At 40.5% G+C, this 16,402-nt stretch overlaps 1 protein-coding gene across 1 annotated transcript in view; it reads right to left on the bottom strand.

The window, feature by feature from the left end:
* Window positions 1-1,981: 1,981 nt before the first annotated feature.
* Window positions 1,982-16,402, bottom strand: part of zfhx3a (zinc finger homeobox 3a) — a 39,123-nt gene continuing 24,702 nt past the window's right edge. The window contains exons 7-9 of the mRNA XM_049483357.1: window positions 12,025-12,133; window positions 5,637-10,991; window positions 1,982-5,523 (exon numbers count right to left, since the gene is read on the bottom strand). Of these exons, the coding sequence (XP_049339314.1) occupies window positions 4,250-5,523; window positions 5,637-10,991; window positions 12,025-12,133 (6,738 nt within the window). The 3' untranslated portion in view covers window positions 1,982-4,249. The remainder of the gene's footprint in view (window positions 5,524-5,636; window positions 10,992-12,024; window positions 12,134-16,402) is intronic.

The raw sequence follows: 16,402 nt of genomic DNA, 5'->3' as shown, positions 1-16,402 counted from the left end.
TTTCTTGAAGATGAATATATTTTAATTGTTGGCCTCATACAGGCTGCATTTGCATTTATTATGCAGACAGTGAGAGCAGGTATGAGGACACTGGTAGAGGTGTTGAGTTGGTTTGTATTAATGCAATTATGAGTGTCCTCTTCATAATGTGTTTTTAAAATGCGCACTGTTTTTTTTTTCTCTAATTATCATCCCTCTGACTCTCTCATCTCGCAGTGTTCCTCTCGCGCCTGCTCTGTTCATGGGGGAGCCTGAGATCACATCAGAAAGGTATTTGATTTCAAAGCCTGTTTGAAGGCAGTGATGCTGAAACAAAGTGTCTTCTTTCTCATATGAACACAATTAAGCCCTCCAGTTCTCTTTCAAGCTCTCCCTCTCTCCCCCATTCCGCCCCATCCCCCCCTGGGCTTTCTCTCCCTGCCTTAATGAGATGCGCAGAAATCATTCTGAGGTGAGATGTAATTTAGACCTCATCTCCCAGCACAATACACCCCCGACATGCAATCACACATGCAAGTGTACACACACACACACACACACACACACGCACGCACGCACATGCACACGCACACTGGTGTTAAAGATGTATGTCCTCTTTGGCTTAACAGTAGCTGGCCAGTTTTATACACACACACACACACACACAGGCCACATGCAAACCCAGCAGCTAGATCACTATGGAGCCTCTCTCTCTCTCACACACACACACACATAGACGTGAACTTGAATTTCAGTTTGAACCTTAGCTCCATTGATTGTGTCTCATTTAACCTCCATTGATTTGCAATTCTCCTGTCGATTGCTTGCCTCCTACAGACCGTCAGTGGAGAGTTCAGCATACACTTAATCTGCTTACTGACAGGCCAGACACTCAGCAGAGCTAACACTCAGCACATACACTACATGTCCAAAAGTTTCTGGACACCCCTTCTAATAAATGCATTCAACTGCTTTTGGTAATGTTGCGGCCACCATGCCAAATATCAATGCCCTGACCTCACTAACACTCTTGTTGTTGTTGAATGCAATCAAATCTTTACAGCAGTGCTTAGAGATCTAATATAAAGCCTCCCCTGGACAGTAGAGACAGTTACTCCCACAAAAGCAGGATAATCTATTTTTAATACCCTTAATTTTAGAGGAAAGCAATACTTTTGAGCATATGGTGTATACTGTAGCTGCCACACACACAAACAAAATTATAACATTTAACGTTTTTCTCTTTTTCACATAATGTGAATCTGTCCATTATCCTTTACAAATTTCATGATAAATGTATAAATAGAAATGTTCCATAACTGTTAGAAAAAATCTATTACTACCATTGAAATATAAGATTCTTTTCTTTTCTGTAAAGTTGCACTTTTTACGTTATTGTTGCAGACAATCAAGTAAGACTTTTTGTGCTTCTTCTGTAAAGTTGATGTTTTGTAAATGACTGACAAAAGAAACATTATCGTTCTCATGCAAAAATGTTAATTTTACAGAAGGAGTCTTCTTAATTTTCAAAAGATGTCAACTTTTAAAATCCTTATTCCAAATAATATTGGAACATTTATCATTAAGTTTGGGCACAATGTGAAGTGCAACTGCCAGATTAACTGTTAAAACAAAAATGCATATCCAAGGTTTTTCTGTGGTAATGATAATATGCAGTACACTATTACTAAGTGTGTATTTCTACATAACCTGTAATGATTTAAGCAGATTTAAGAAAATATCTTATTTTTAAATAGTCAATAAAAATTTAAATACAAATATTGTCTCTGTCACAACCAAGTAAGGAAAAAACATTTTAACTTTTAATGGAAGTCAAACGTTATGAAGATTTTACTTCACTAATTTTCAAACCTTCCTATTGTTCCAGATTCACTTTTTATAAGTGATTTAAAAACAGCAAAAGTTAAGATCTAAGGTTTTTGTGACAGTATGTTAAACCACTTTATAGACCAGGAACAGCATTGTGGGAGAGAGCTAAAGATGGTGTAGTAAAACGAAACAGACTTTATTGAATTTGAATGCTTGTATAAGAGAGGATGGGAGAGACACTAGCCCAATGACTCACATGATAAACACAAGTGCATAATGAACATGTACATTATTTGGCGATCGCAACAGTAACAACATTTCCAGGAGCACATACAGTAAACAGAGTCCTTCACAGCAAGTCCAGACTCGAGATATGAGTGAACACGGTACGGTTCCTCCGAACAGGAGAACACGAAAAAACCAAAGAACAAAAAAAAAATCCACTGAAACAACAAATGTGATATTTGGAATGCAAACTTTGTATAAATATAACATCATTGGTTTTCAACATTAGTTGGTTCAGTTTTAACATTGGTTGTTTAAAGAGGAGAAAAGAGCACGGTTAATGGATATTCATTCACAGTCTTCACAGTAGTTCTTGGAGTGTGGGCGGAGCTGCAGCGAAGTGGAGGCGGGGTTTGGGCTACTGTCTGTAGCCGTTAAAGCTTCAGCGAGAAAGCAAAATCAAGCATGCATCTTAGTATCAATACAAAACTACATTAGCAGCACACTGTCTTTCCTTAGAAATCAAACCCCGGTACATTTATAGCAAAAACGAGAGAAAGTAAACAGACAAAGAGAAACAAAGGTCAAGAGGCCAGTCACAGAGAAGGTAAAACCATCTATATTACAAACTGCAATGGCTGAACTACGGTGCTGTCCCATACCCTCAGCAGAGAGGCTTTGTGGTTTTTGGTTTTCTGTTTGTTTTATATATGAGGTCACAAATGTTCTTAAACAGTATTCTCATAGCTGGCTCCATCATCTAAAAAGGTTTCCATTCCTTAAAAACAGTAACATTTGCTCAAATATAAAGAGTTTTTTTTTTCTCCCATCCTTTGTATGCACCAATGGTACTTTATCTTTGGATTTTCCTTTAAAGCAATACTGTGAGGAATTATTGTTTTCATCAGTAACATTATTGTTGTTGTCACCACATATGGCAAGTGCAGAAACATTCAGGAAAAAAGATACTTTGTTGAGGAGAATAAGAAACTACTTTTGACAAAGTAAAAAAGCAGGAATTACAGTACAGAGGGTTAAAAAAGTTGGAATTAAGTGCACAAATCAAATAAATCTAAAAACAAACAACAAAAAAAGGTCTTAAATCTGCATTAACGGTTAATTAATTTACAGATATGGTCCTTTAACTTGGCTCAGCACAGGAGGGGAGGTTGTACAGTAACAATGTTCAGCTAGCTTGGGTTGGTTTGGGGGAGTAAAGTTAAAGTTAACATTGGTATGGCTGAAAACAACCTCAACAAGTGTCTTTGCTTGGGATGGTACAAAAATTAAATATACAAGTCATTTCTTTTTAAATCTACCATACAATTAAGTCATTTGAATTCAACAATCATCTACTCAACCAACACCAAAATGTCAATACATGTATCTATCATTAACACAGTTTTTTTTTTTTAAATCTCCATTTAAAAACAAAACAAAAACTATTTTTCTCACAATTAAAGTCTGCAATACTCTTTGTGTCCAATATAAAAGGAAAAGCAAGTTTCCAATCCTAACAATTTAACTTTTGGATTTTTTATTTTCTCTTGGTACGTATCAGAACTACTCAGAACTGCTGTTTTTAACACCAATGTTCAGAAGCAGAACGTAAGGAATAGATGTTGACCTGAGAGTAGACAACATTAAAATACATTACATTAGTTCAGCAAGCCAATATTTTATATTATTCTGTGTGTGTGTGTTTGTGTGAGTGTGTTTAAAACATAGAATAAAGAATAAACAGACTTTTGGTTAGTTCGTTATTAGGTAATCAGAAAACCATCTTAGGTTCTACTCCAGTCCTTATAGCTGTGCACACACTTCAGTCTCCAAACAGTGTTTACCTATTCTCAAGTTTTAGTTGACCAGCATATTGACAAGGGAAAACATTCTACTGACACGTTTCTTTTTTTGGTTACGAGCATTTGAAATGCAAGTTTTATCCTACAGGATACAGTTCATTTAAAAGTCTTTTCAAATTATCGCTGGGATATCTATCATCTTGTGTATGTTTTCTTTAATCCACCACACGTCTCCTAATACTGAGAGTTTCCTCTCTCTTTTTCTCTCCCAGTCCTCCTACTTTTGTTTTTTTGTTTTTTCTCTTCTTCTTCTTTTTTTTTGTTTTACAATACAATGGAGGAGTCTGTTCCAAGGCAGGCAAAAGTAGAGCTACAGATGCAACAGTCAGGGTTCAGCCTTTAGCTCCAGTATACTATGTGGACTCTTGTTCTTCTGCTGCTCTATCACCACAAACATTGGTAGAGTCTGTTGTTTTTGGATGACAACCACTTAGGCTTGAGGTAAGAGTTGAGGGTAAGGGAACTGGTAGTGACGGGGAAGCTGGAGTACAGGACGCTTGTGCGACCCCAGTTAAAGCTGTAGAGGTTGATGGAGTTGGGGAACACTGACTGGCTGAAGTGCTATGGGTGAAAGCATTGGCAGAAGAAGTCTCAGGAGCAGACGGCTTGGGCTGGGACGCTGGAGGGGATTTCTGGTTGCTTGGTGGGTTTGGCTGCGAGGTAGATGAGGGGCTGATGTGAGGTAATAGACGAGAAGCATGCTCTTTGGCATTTGGCTGCTCCGCTGCTCTCTGTCTGTGCAGAGGGTCCTCCAGGTGCTGGATAAGCTCTTCATTCCCGCTGAGAGAGATCTTGCAGGCAAGGCAATCATACAGACAAACATCCTTCTCCCTCTCTCTGCACGTTCCTTTGGAGACAATACATTGGCTCATTAGGAAGCCATCATCCAGCTTCTTAGTGCCTTGAACGTCTTCAGGTTTGGACGCGTCCAGGACGAGCTCTTTGTTATAAGCAAGGTCCTGAGAGTGAGCTGGAACAGAGACTTGGCTGGCTTTAATTTTCTGTGGTTGCTGCAGTAGCTGTTTCTGTTGGAGCTGCAGCCGGTGATGCATCAGTGCGCCCTGCAAATTGTGCTGATACTGTTGGAGAATGGAACCTGGGGACAAGCCCATTAGAGCCTGTGGCAAGACTGGGCTATATGGGAACATGCCTTCCATGCCAAACATTGGCTGCAGAAAGCTTCCAGTAAGAGCTGTGGGGATCTGAGGTGGGAAGATTGGAGGGAACCCTGGAATAAGACAGGGAAGGAGGGAATTTTGGAGCAGGGCAGACTGATCTGTGGCCCCTGCTGCTTGCAGAGCTAGTAGCTGAGCTGCTTCCATGGTATACTCTTTGTCAGGTTTTGGTGTAGTTGTCGCTGGTGTGAAAGACTCTTGCTTTTCTTTATTGGTGGAAGAAGAGCTGGAATGAGTAGCACTGCCAACAGGAGCCCTCTCTACCTTTTCAGTGGGATTCTCGGAGTTACTCTCTTTGGAAAACTGGAGATGTGAGGCCAACTCTGATGTCTTTGGGGTTAAGACAGAGTTGGTTGTGCTAACTTGGTCTTTATCAATGGTAGCTAACATGGAGGAAGAGGAGGATGGCATATGTTTGCCGATCAGTCCACTTGAGGAGGCATCACTAGGATCTAAAAAAACATATAATCAAGAGCATACAATCAATCACAGGAATATGTAACATACAACAAAGCTTAACATATTTTAATACATTACATTAAATTACATAAAGTACACACAATACCTGATTTTGTTGAAGAGATGCTTGCTACTGGTGAACTGCCAATCCCTGGTATGCTAGCAGTGGATAAGTTAAAATACTGAGGGGTACTGTGAGCAAAGCCCCCTGACGTCTCTGCAGACTGTGGTTGGATTCCCGACAAGACCTCACTTGCCCTTTTCAGCTGATCCATGCCTTGAGGAGTCATCAGTTGGCAAACACTTGTAGGGTCCATACACTCCCGGTCTCTGTCCATTTGTCCTCCCAAAGCTTCTTTCACTTTAGCAAGATGCTGTGAGGAGAACACATGGTCCCGCACCGAGAGACAACCGCTGTACTTCACAGAGCACAGAGTGCATTCTGTCTTGGGTCTCTCTTTACATGTGCTTTCTGTGCCGAACTGCTTTGCGAGGCTGAGCTTTGCCTTTTTCTCCTTGGCACGGGCGTTCTGAAACCACACCTGCACTACTCTCTTGGCAAGTCCAATGTCATTTCCCAGCGCTTCACACTCCAGCATGGTGGGGGTTTTGTAGTCACTGAAGCAGGCTTTAAGTACTTTCACTTGCAGATTGTTTAGCTGGGTTCGGTAGCGTTTGTGGCCATGCTTGTCAATCTCAAAGCTTTGACTGTGGGATCCTCCAGGGCAGGGAGAGGCAGGGTCTGCTAAGCTTGAGTTCTCACTGTAATCCAAGACCAAATCGTTTTCGAAATCCTTAGCACTAAAACTCATTGCAGGGCTAACCAACCCTGAAGATATCTTGTCTTCATTTTCTGAAGAGGCCTCTCTCTCAGAGCTACAAGACAACTGATCAATGCTATTGGGTTTTCCCTCAGCAGAGTAATTTTCTTCATGAGTCATGGTTCCATTGTGGGCTAAGTTCATAGATGCAACCTCATAGTTATCTTTGCTTCGTTCAAAAGTCTCTTGAGCTGTAAGAGATCCTTCAAAGTCATTCAATCCCCCACTCTTCAGTGGCTTTGGACTCAAACGCTGCTGATGCGAGGACAGATCTAAGCTTTTACTTGTTGGGGACTCTGGGCAACTCAAACCGTCACCTGGGTTTGGCATCTGTGAACAGTTGGAAAAATTAAACGGATCCATTTTGAACTGAGAGCCTTCCTGATCTTGAGTCATACCAGCTATTGCCATGCTGTATCCTGCACTCTTTGCTTCATGCCAGTGACGTGAGCGTATGTGAGCATCAAGGGCAGTCTGTGCTTTAAAGAGAGCTCGACAGAATGGACAGCGTCGGTGGGCTTGCACTGGTCCCAAAGCACGAAACTGGCCTTTTCTTTCACGAGCTCGAGTATTCTGGAACCAGACCTGTACCACACGTTTTTTGAGGCCCACTTCCTGGGAAATGTGGTCAAGCATTTGACGTGTAGGATTGGAATCCAAGAGATATTTCTGATATAACACCTCCAGTTGTTCTGGAGTAATTGTGGTCCTCATGCGTTTGTCTCTCTGGGAATCATCGCCATTGTTCTCCCAGTCATTTTCCACAGAACTGTTTCCAGATTTCTGCTCAAGTTTCCTCTTCAGTGAGTTTATGGTTGAGTCAGGAATTGCTGCAACTGAAGGTGAACTGGCTGAGATCTGTGGAAAAGCTCCAGAAAGTACCTGCCTGGCCAGCAGTGGATTGGATGGATCAAAAAGCATAAGAGGAATGTCCACAGGGTGGTCCAAGAACTGTGGGGCAACAAAATGGTTTTGGGCAACAAGGAAGTGCATCTGTTGATGCTCTTGCCAGTGCTCAAAAGAGGGGAAGCTCAACTTGCACTGAATGCAGTGGTAAGGAGTCACCGGCTGTGATGGCTTTAGGTGTTGCTGAGGAGAAGGACTTGCCAGAGAGGTAAAACTTTTCTGAGAGCTCTGTGATGGAACTGGACTTGGCTGGGTGACTGACGGGTTTGATTTTTTGCTTTGCTGAATGGTGGGTGAGGAAAATTTTGTAGCACTTGCTTGTTCCATCTCTTTGTTGGACAGCTTTGGGGCTGGATTTGACTCATTAAGCTTTGAGTCACCAGGACATGGTTCAGGGTCACAAGGTATTTCCTGTTTGATATCCTCAGTAAGGGAATCAGAAATGGTGGCATCTTGATGTGGCTGCTCAGGGTCTATCTGCTGTTTATCTGTAGACTTTACATCCATAGGGGGCTCAGTATCATTTGAGAGGCTGGAGCAGGAGGGAGCTGGAGTGGCTTCAGATGGACTGTAAGATTTAGGATCTATAAATAGATCATTCTGCTCACCAAGCAATTCCTCATCATCATCTTTATAGCAAACTTTCTTCTGATGGTTGATAAGATCAAAAATGCGTTGAAACACTGTGCTGCATTTCTTACACTCATAGTTGTTGTTCGAGGTACGCCTATAGCGATCATTGGAAAACTCTCGATGTTCACTTTCTTTCGCTCCCTCTTCCTGGTTCTCATAGTTCTTCCGAGCTTTCTGACGAGCATTTTGAAACCACACGACAATGACACGAGTGGAAAGATTTAAGAGGTTTGAGAGTTGCTCAAATTCATCATCTTTAGGATAAGCATTTGCATCAAAGAAATCTTGCAGGGCCCTCAGCTGGTAGTCAGAAAACCTGGTTCTTGAAGACCTCCTTCCCCCAGAATACTCATGCCTTAGAGGTTCAGGAGAGGATGGCCTGGAATCCACTTTGACATCTTCCAGTGTGGTGATGGGTGGATTGCTGAAATTGTATGGAGAGTCTTTATTGCGCTGGCGTTCCTTGAACAGTGTATTTCTGAACCAGTGCTTAATAACTTTCTGCGGGAGACCCGATTTGTTGGCCATTTCGTGGATTTGGTCTTCGTTTGGAGAGTTATTGATGTCAAAATACTGCCGCAGAATTCTTAGCTGGTCATCTGTGATCCTGGTGCGAGGTCTTTTACCCTGCTGCTGCTGCTGCATCATGGCAGGAGTTAACTGATGCTGATAGAGCTGAGTTAAGTCAGGTGTGAGTCCAGTCTCAACAGAGGGCAGATGTACAGGTAGTGGAGGGGGCAGACCCTGCAGAGGCATGGGATGCATCATGAGTGGAGGGAAGAGTGGCAAGTCAATTGGTAAGGGAATTGGAGCTAATGGAACTTGGGGAGTGGAGACTGCAGGAGGAGTAACAGTGGGTGCTGTAACAGGAATTGATGACACTGGCTTTTGGTGAGTTGCTTCTGCTGACTGGGGAAGAGGAGGAGGTGTAGTAGGAGAAGGTGGAGACGGAGAAGCCTCAGGAGTTGGAGGCCTACATGGAAATTGTTTGTCATATTGTTGTCTGTAGTCTTTGGCAAATTTCTCTAATGACTGTATTGGAAAAATGGACTGATGGATGTGCTCTTTGTGACTTTTCAGTATCAATGTGTTTGAAAAAAGCTTCCCACAGGATTCGCATTCCAGCTTCCCTTTGACCTCAGAATCATCCTCCTCTTTGGCGTTGGACATAGTCTCTTCATTTGGTAGGACCTCAGTCTTTTGACACTGTTGCTTGTTTTCATTGAAGTGCATGACTAACTCAAATCCTATGTTCTCCAGCAATGCTTTGGAAACATTTCCAGGAGCATTATGAGCTACTCGTGGTGGAATGAACACTGTGAAAAATTCTCCACTGCTGGAAACCTCTTCATCAAGGTCTTCTTGTGCTTTGAAGTTATTCATATTATCTTGAGAGGCTGACTCATCCACCTCACTTGTTGCTTTGTTATTGCTTTGTAAATCCATGCCTTTGTTACTCTCAGGATCAGGGGTCAATATCTGTCCATTAGCTTGCTGAAGAACAGGAAGTTTCTTCTCAGGAGCCACAGAGAGTGACTGAAGAGGCATATGAGATACATCTCTGTTTAGTGTCTGTTTAGAAGAAGATGAAAGGCTAGCCTGTTGTGCCGACTCAGAGCAATCTTCTGATGGGACAGCTTTTGCTGTGCTAATGTTTAAGCCTGGGCTTTTTACATTTAGCTCAGGGTTAATCTGGAACTCCCCTCCTGGGATGAGAAAAGGAAGAAGCAGCTGCTGTTGCTGCTGCAGTGGAAGGAGAGCATCTGTTGAGATGGGAAAGTGGTGAAGAAGTGCTGGATTGAACAAATGCGACTGAAGGAGAGCTGCTTTCTTCTGAAGTTCCTGCTGAATCTGAGCTTGGGCTTGCACTAACTGCTGCTGCTGTTGTTGTAACATCTTCTGCTGTTGCTTAGTGGTTGAAGCCATCATGTCAACTAAGTGTTTAGTCTTGGCCTCTTCGCTTGTTGAGGAATGACTGGAATTTTGGCTTGACGACACATTGTCTTCAGTGCCCTGTTGGTGGTTCAGGCTGAGAGTTGAAGTGCCACTTGAGTTCATAGCAGTCATGGATTTCGAGGCTGTGGGGGAGTTAACTGCTGTATTACCAGTTAAGGAAAATGCCTTACCAAGCATAGAGTTAACAGGAGCTGGGTTAGCTCCTGATGAGTCAAGTTTGGCTGCACGAGCTTTGGTTTGATGTAGGACAGATCGCATATGGATCTCTAAGGTGGAACTCTGACTGTAGGCTACATTGCAAATGCTACACTTGAAGGGTTTGTGGTCAGTGGTAGTGCTGCTGCTGACAGTCTCTGGCAGACCAGTGGAAGAGTCCTGCACAGAGCGCTTAACTTTGTGCAAGTGGGAGACGGAGTTATAGTGTACCAGGAGGATGTTCTTTTGGGTGAAAGATTCCTTGCAGACTGTGCATTTAAAAGGTCTTGATGGATCCAGAAACTTCTCAGTTGAAAGGTTTGGGCCTTTTCTGTGGGGAATTACAGCCTGCTTAGAATTTGCTTCAACCTCCTCTCTGCCTAAACCCACATCACTTTCCACAGGATTTACTTTCTCCTCAACATCACTTTCTTCATCTTCTTTCACTCTCTCCTCTTCAAGTGTTCCCTGTTCTTCAACAAGGCCTTCAGTGCCTAGAAGGTCTGCAGTCATAAGCAGACTTCCACAGAGTTGCTGCAGTTGGGCCTCACTCAGCTCCAGATGACTAGTCTCCAAGTGCTTCTGCAGGGCCTGCAGTGTACGGAAGTTGCGATGGCAGAGGCAGCACATGGTGGCAGCCCTAATGGCATGGTATTGAGAATGCAGCTGCAGTTTTTCTGCAGTTTTAAAGGCAAGGCTGCACTGACTGCAACGGTATTTGTAGACGTGGCGATCAGAAATCGGATTTTGAGGCTTCTGGCTGTGAACATGGTTGACGTGCGTCTGCAGAGCACTAGATGAAGTAAGGACTTTGTTACAGCCTTTCTGCCAGCAGGGGAAGGCAGCAGTGTTTTCCTTGGTGGATTCTGCATCTTCTAAAGGCTGCTTTTCATTTTTTGATACCTCTGGTTGACTGGTAGCCATTCTATCCTGTTCATCTTCACTTCGTTCTAGCAATCGAAAACAAATGGAAATGTTAGGAGTTATATTTTTTTTAATTGACTACAAAAGGAAGTAGATAATTGCATTCAGAGCACTAACAGAGACAATTTAATGTGCAGTATTACTATTTAGTACAATTGTTAAGGATGTATTCTAAAGTGCACCGAAGCATTTTAGACAGAACATGGATGGCGATGAGCTCAGGTAAACAACCTGAAGAATATTTCTAAAATAACTGTTTTTGTTCAGTGTGCATCCATCCAAAAACATTAGTCTGTTGAGTGGCAAAGTCATTCATAAAAAATGCATTGCAATTAAGTCATAAACATACTGTTCATTCCCACAGTATCTACTTTGATCTAGAAACAACAATAGCAAAATCAGAATTAACTATATTCTTACAACAGTTTTAACAATAATATCACATTAGAATATCATCTCATTTGGCTAAATATACTGACTTTGCTGTATAGTCTTTAATATATTTTTAGTGTGGACTATCCTCGAAACAAGAAGTGACTACAAATAATTGCACAATATGCTTTATTGACCCTCACCTGGCATCTAGTCATACATTTCAAGCGGTCACTGACCAACCACTAAACATGACAGTCTAATTTAAGATTATGTTTTAGGCCAAGTACTTTTGGTCCACTCAGATGGAGAAACTGTATAAAAATGTCTGCAACTGCCATGGTTCACCCAATATAGACATAAATTTTACTGACATACAGCTAAAACTGTGCCATGCAGCTCCAATAGTTACAGTCTGACAGACAAAAAAGTGCTGAAAGAACAACACTGTTCTACTTATTTTACTTCTTAATAAAGAGTTATTGATTTTATTGGCCTTGATCCTACCCATCCAACGTCTTTATGATGGCTATTAGAGCAACAAAATGGTTAGCTAATAAATAATACCAAATATAGATACTCAGACTTTTCATAGTATTTTCATGCTAGGAAACGTTCATTTATTTTAATAGCAGGACTGTGTTGTTTTCACTGACTTGCCAGAGGTCAGAAATGAGTTCTACCTACCATCAACTGTCTTCATTCCATTACAGCTGGAATCTGCCTTCATCTGCTGGGCACTGGCGTCTTGCACTGGTAGGAACATCTTGTCTGGCAGCACATCTGAGGCAATCACCTGGCAACGAAGAAAGGAAAATCATAAATACTCAAAAACCTCAGTGAAGCTGGCCCCTCATATTATTAGAAATGAAATAAAAATATGCCCATTGGTTAGTGCTGTGTTTGTGCTGGTTTGTGCAGCAAAAATTAACGTTTGTGCTGGTATCGTTTTTGAGATATTAAACATTTAATTTCTGACCTGTTATGTAACCCAGCCCCTCATTTGTGGGCAAATCGCACCAAAGTGGTCTCATTGGTTAGTGCTACGTTTGTGCTGGTTTGTGCAGCAAAAATTAACATGTGTGCTGTTATCGTTGTTGAGATATTAAAAATTATATTTATTACCTGTTATGTAACCCAGCCCCTCATTTGTGGCCAAATCGCACCAAAGTGGTCTCATTGGTTAGTGCTGTGTTTGTGCTGGTTTGTGCAGCAAAAATTAACGTTTGTGCTGTTATCGTCATTGAAATATTAAACATTATATTTACTGTTAACCTTATTGAGATATTAAACATTTAATTTCTGACCTGTTATGTAACACAGCCCCTTATTTGTGGCTAAATTGCACCAAAGTGTTCTCATTGGTTAGTGCTACGTTTGTGCAGGTTTGTGCTGCAAAATTTAGTGTTTGTGCTGTTTTCGTTTTTAATTTATTAGGAAAAAAATATTGAATAGGTGTGAAGCTGGCCCCTCATATAACCAGAAAAATATTTCCATTGGTTAGTGCTACGTTTGTGCTGGTTTGTGCAGCAAAAATTAACGTTTGTGCTGGTATCATTATTGAAATATTAAACATTATATTTACTGTTATCATTACTGAGATATTAAACTATTTAATTTATTACCTTTTATGGTAAGGCCAGATTTCATCAAAGTGGTGTTGTTTTTCTAGTGCTGTGTTTGTACTGGTTTGTGCTATTAGAATAAATATTTAATGGGTGGCATTATCCAGCCCCCCAATACAGCCCAAATCACAGTGGTCTCATTCAGCAGTGCTGTAAAAATAAATGTTTCAGGTATTTTGATTATTCAGCTACAGGAAAAACAATATTTATTTACACATCTAATAAAGCACAGATGAATGTCTTCAGGTGACATGACTGTTCATGGTAAAAACTTATTTACCATGGTAAAAATTGCTCCTGCACTTATGAAAGCATATATTTAACAGACTGCCATGTTAATGCCTTTTAACCGGGCTGAGTGCCTTTTTGTGAGCACTAACCACACTGATAAATGAGGGGGGCTGGGTGATGTGTGTAAATACATATTGGGTAATGCCACCAATTAAATATTTTTTTATCTAATAACTCTCATAACTAAACTTGCACAAACATTTATTCTAATAGCACAAACCAGCACAAACACAGCACTAGAAAAACAACACCACTTTGATGAAATCTGGCTTTAGATGAGGGGCTGTGTTACATAAAAGGTAATAAATTAAATAGTTTAATATCTCAGTAATGATAACAGTAAATATAATGTTTAATATCTCAATAACAATAACAGCACAAACCAGCACAAACGTAGCACTAACCAATGAGACCACTTTGGTGCAATTTAGCCACAAATAAGGGGCTGTGTTACATAACAGGTAATACATTTAACGTTTAATATCTCAATAACAGTAAATATAATGTTTAATATCTCAATAACTATAACAGCACAAACGCTATTTTTTGCTGCACAAACCAGCACAAACGTAGCACTAACCAATGGAAATATTTTTATTTCATTTCTGATTATATGAGGGGCCAGCTTCACACCTATTCAATATTTTTTTCCTAATAAATCAATAACAATAACAGCACAAACACTAAATTTTGCTGCACAAACCAGCACAAACGTAGCACTAACCAATGAGACCACTTTGGTGCAATTTAGCCCAAATAAGGGGCTGTGTTACATAACAGGTCAGAAATTAAATGCTTAATATGTCAATAACAGTAAATATAATGTTTAATATCTCAATAATGATACCAGCACAAACACTAATTTTTGCTGCACAAACCAGCACAAACGTAGCACTAACCAATGGAAATATTTTTATTTCATTTCTGATTATATGAGGGGCCAGCTTCACACCTATTCAATATTTTTTTCCTAATAAATCAATAACAATAACAGCACAAACGTTAATTTTTGCTGCACAAACCAGCACAAACATCACTAACCAATGAGACCACTTTGGTGCGATTTGGCCACAGATGAGGGGCTGGGTTACATAACAGGTCAGAAATTAAATGTTTAATATCTCAAAAACGATAACAGCACAAACGTTAATTTTTGCTGCACAAACCAGCACAAACGTAGCACTAACCAATGAGACCACTTTGGTGCGATTTGCCCACAAATGAGGGGCTGGGTTACATAACAGGTAATAAATATAATTTTTAATATCTCAACAACGATAACAGCACACATGTTAATTTTTGCTGCACAAACCAGCACAAACGTAGCACTAACCAATGAGACCACTTTGGTGCGATTTGCCCACAAATGAGGGGCTGGGTTACATAACAGGTAATAAATATAATTTTTTATATTTTAATAATGATAACAGCACAAACGTTAATTTTTGCTGCACAAACCAGCACAAACGCAGCACTAACCAATGGGCATATTTTTATTTCATTTCTAATAATATGAGGGGCCAGCTTCACTGAGGTTACTCAAAATCTAATTCAGCAGGTATTTGTAATTTTGAAACTTGGGAGAATGCTGTTATACTATTATGTAGAGCAGGAACACATACAAACACACATTTTATTAAGAGTACACTGCACAGAAGAATAGAGGACAGTGCTGCCTGCTTTTCTTAATTTACCATTTTAGCAATTACTTTGTTACTGCCAATTTACCTGAACTCAAACCTGCAGCTCTACATCTTCTCTCCACAGCTAAAACTAAGACTTGGTCCAGTGTTAAACTGAATTCAAAGATAATGACTCTCAGAAAATTGTCTTCTTGACATTAGAGCATTAGTCACTTCTTGTACTGGACTTTCTGGATATGTTTTATCAACTATTAATGATGTAGGTAAGTGTACTCACCACACTCTGGCTTTATTTGTTTGAGTTACACGTTTAAGAGTTATAATGCACAATCTTTTTGTATGTGTCTTTTTCTAGACATCAAGAATAGCAATCTGAATGTGCTGTGTTGTGTAAAGTACTGGAAAGGAGTGCAGTAATCTGTTTTTACATTGGGTTTGCATCAATTTAATTTACTTCTACCAATTACTTGTTTCATGAAAGGTAAACTTGCAATTTACAGTATATTTCAGTTTTTAGTTCATTATTTCTCCTTAGAAGTTCTGGCAGTTAACTGCTTACACATTTCCTATTTTAGATATTATTAAAAACTGTAAAAATAGAAAGTGTTCTATTTTTTTGGACCAGTAGTGCAGCTGCAGTCATGGAAGCATCACTGAGGAGAGTTCATAGGTTAAGAGTGACAGGAAGCTCTCGCAAGTCCATAACAATGTGCTCAGCCAGCCCTGGATCAAAAAGCCACATTATTTCCCTGCACTCTTCCTCTATCCTCTCAATTCTAAAATGAGCAAATCAGCCAATCTGTGAGGCAGAAAAGGCATTCAGAGGCCGAGCGGCAGAGAGAGGCACGCAACAAAACAAAATGGCTGCCATTTCCATCACAAAGCACACCATTTCAGGAAGGTGCTTCATTAGAGGACAGGAGGCAAGCACAGAGACCTTCTCAAGGTCACATTTAATTTAGACCACATAATTGGGAAGCACAGTTCATAACGAAAACCACCTAGCACCAGATCAGGACTAATGAAGCTCAATTATTTTCATTACCCTATCTCAGACAAAGTGGGGTGGAGGGGAAGGGAGAGGGGGGAGACGTGATACAGGGAGGGTAGGAGATAGAATGATGAATACATGAAGCAGAAAAAAAGGAAAACATGCAAATGAAAGACAAATGAGCACCAGCACCAACAGTTGCACTGTTACTATAAAAAATAAGCCTGGTGGACTGGTTTCTGCTAAGTGAATTAGCACAAATGGATGAAAATAAATAAATGTAGCGGCTGCAGGATGAGTTGTGGTTTATTATAAATTTGTACCACTGGTTTTCAAGCCAGACTCGCATTATAAATAAGAATTATGACTTAATTGCATGGCCTAGATAAGGTTAAACACACTCATACATAAAACACCTGTCTTTTCCACAGAAACAAAGAATGAAGCATTAATGAACCCATTCCATTATACGCTTGTGTAATTCACTGCAGACCATCTATACACTGCTGCTGCTG

This window comes from Astyanax mexicanus, chromosome 9 (assembly GCF_023375975.1).
Source record: "Astyanax mexicanus isolate ESR-SI-001 chromosome 9, AstMex3_surface, whole genome shotgun sequence".
Classification (NCBI taxonomy): Eukaryota; Metazoa; Chordata; class Actinopteri; order Characiformes; family Acestrorhamphidae; genus Astyanax; species Astyanax mexicanus.
Note: the sequence above shows the minus strand (reverse complement) of the source record. Positions and strands in the feature narration are given on the sequence as shown.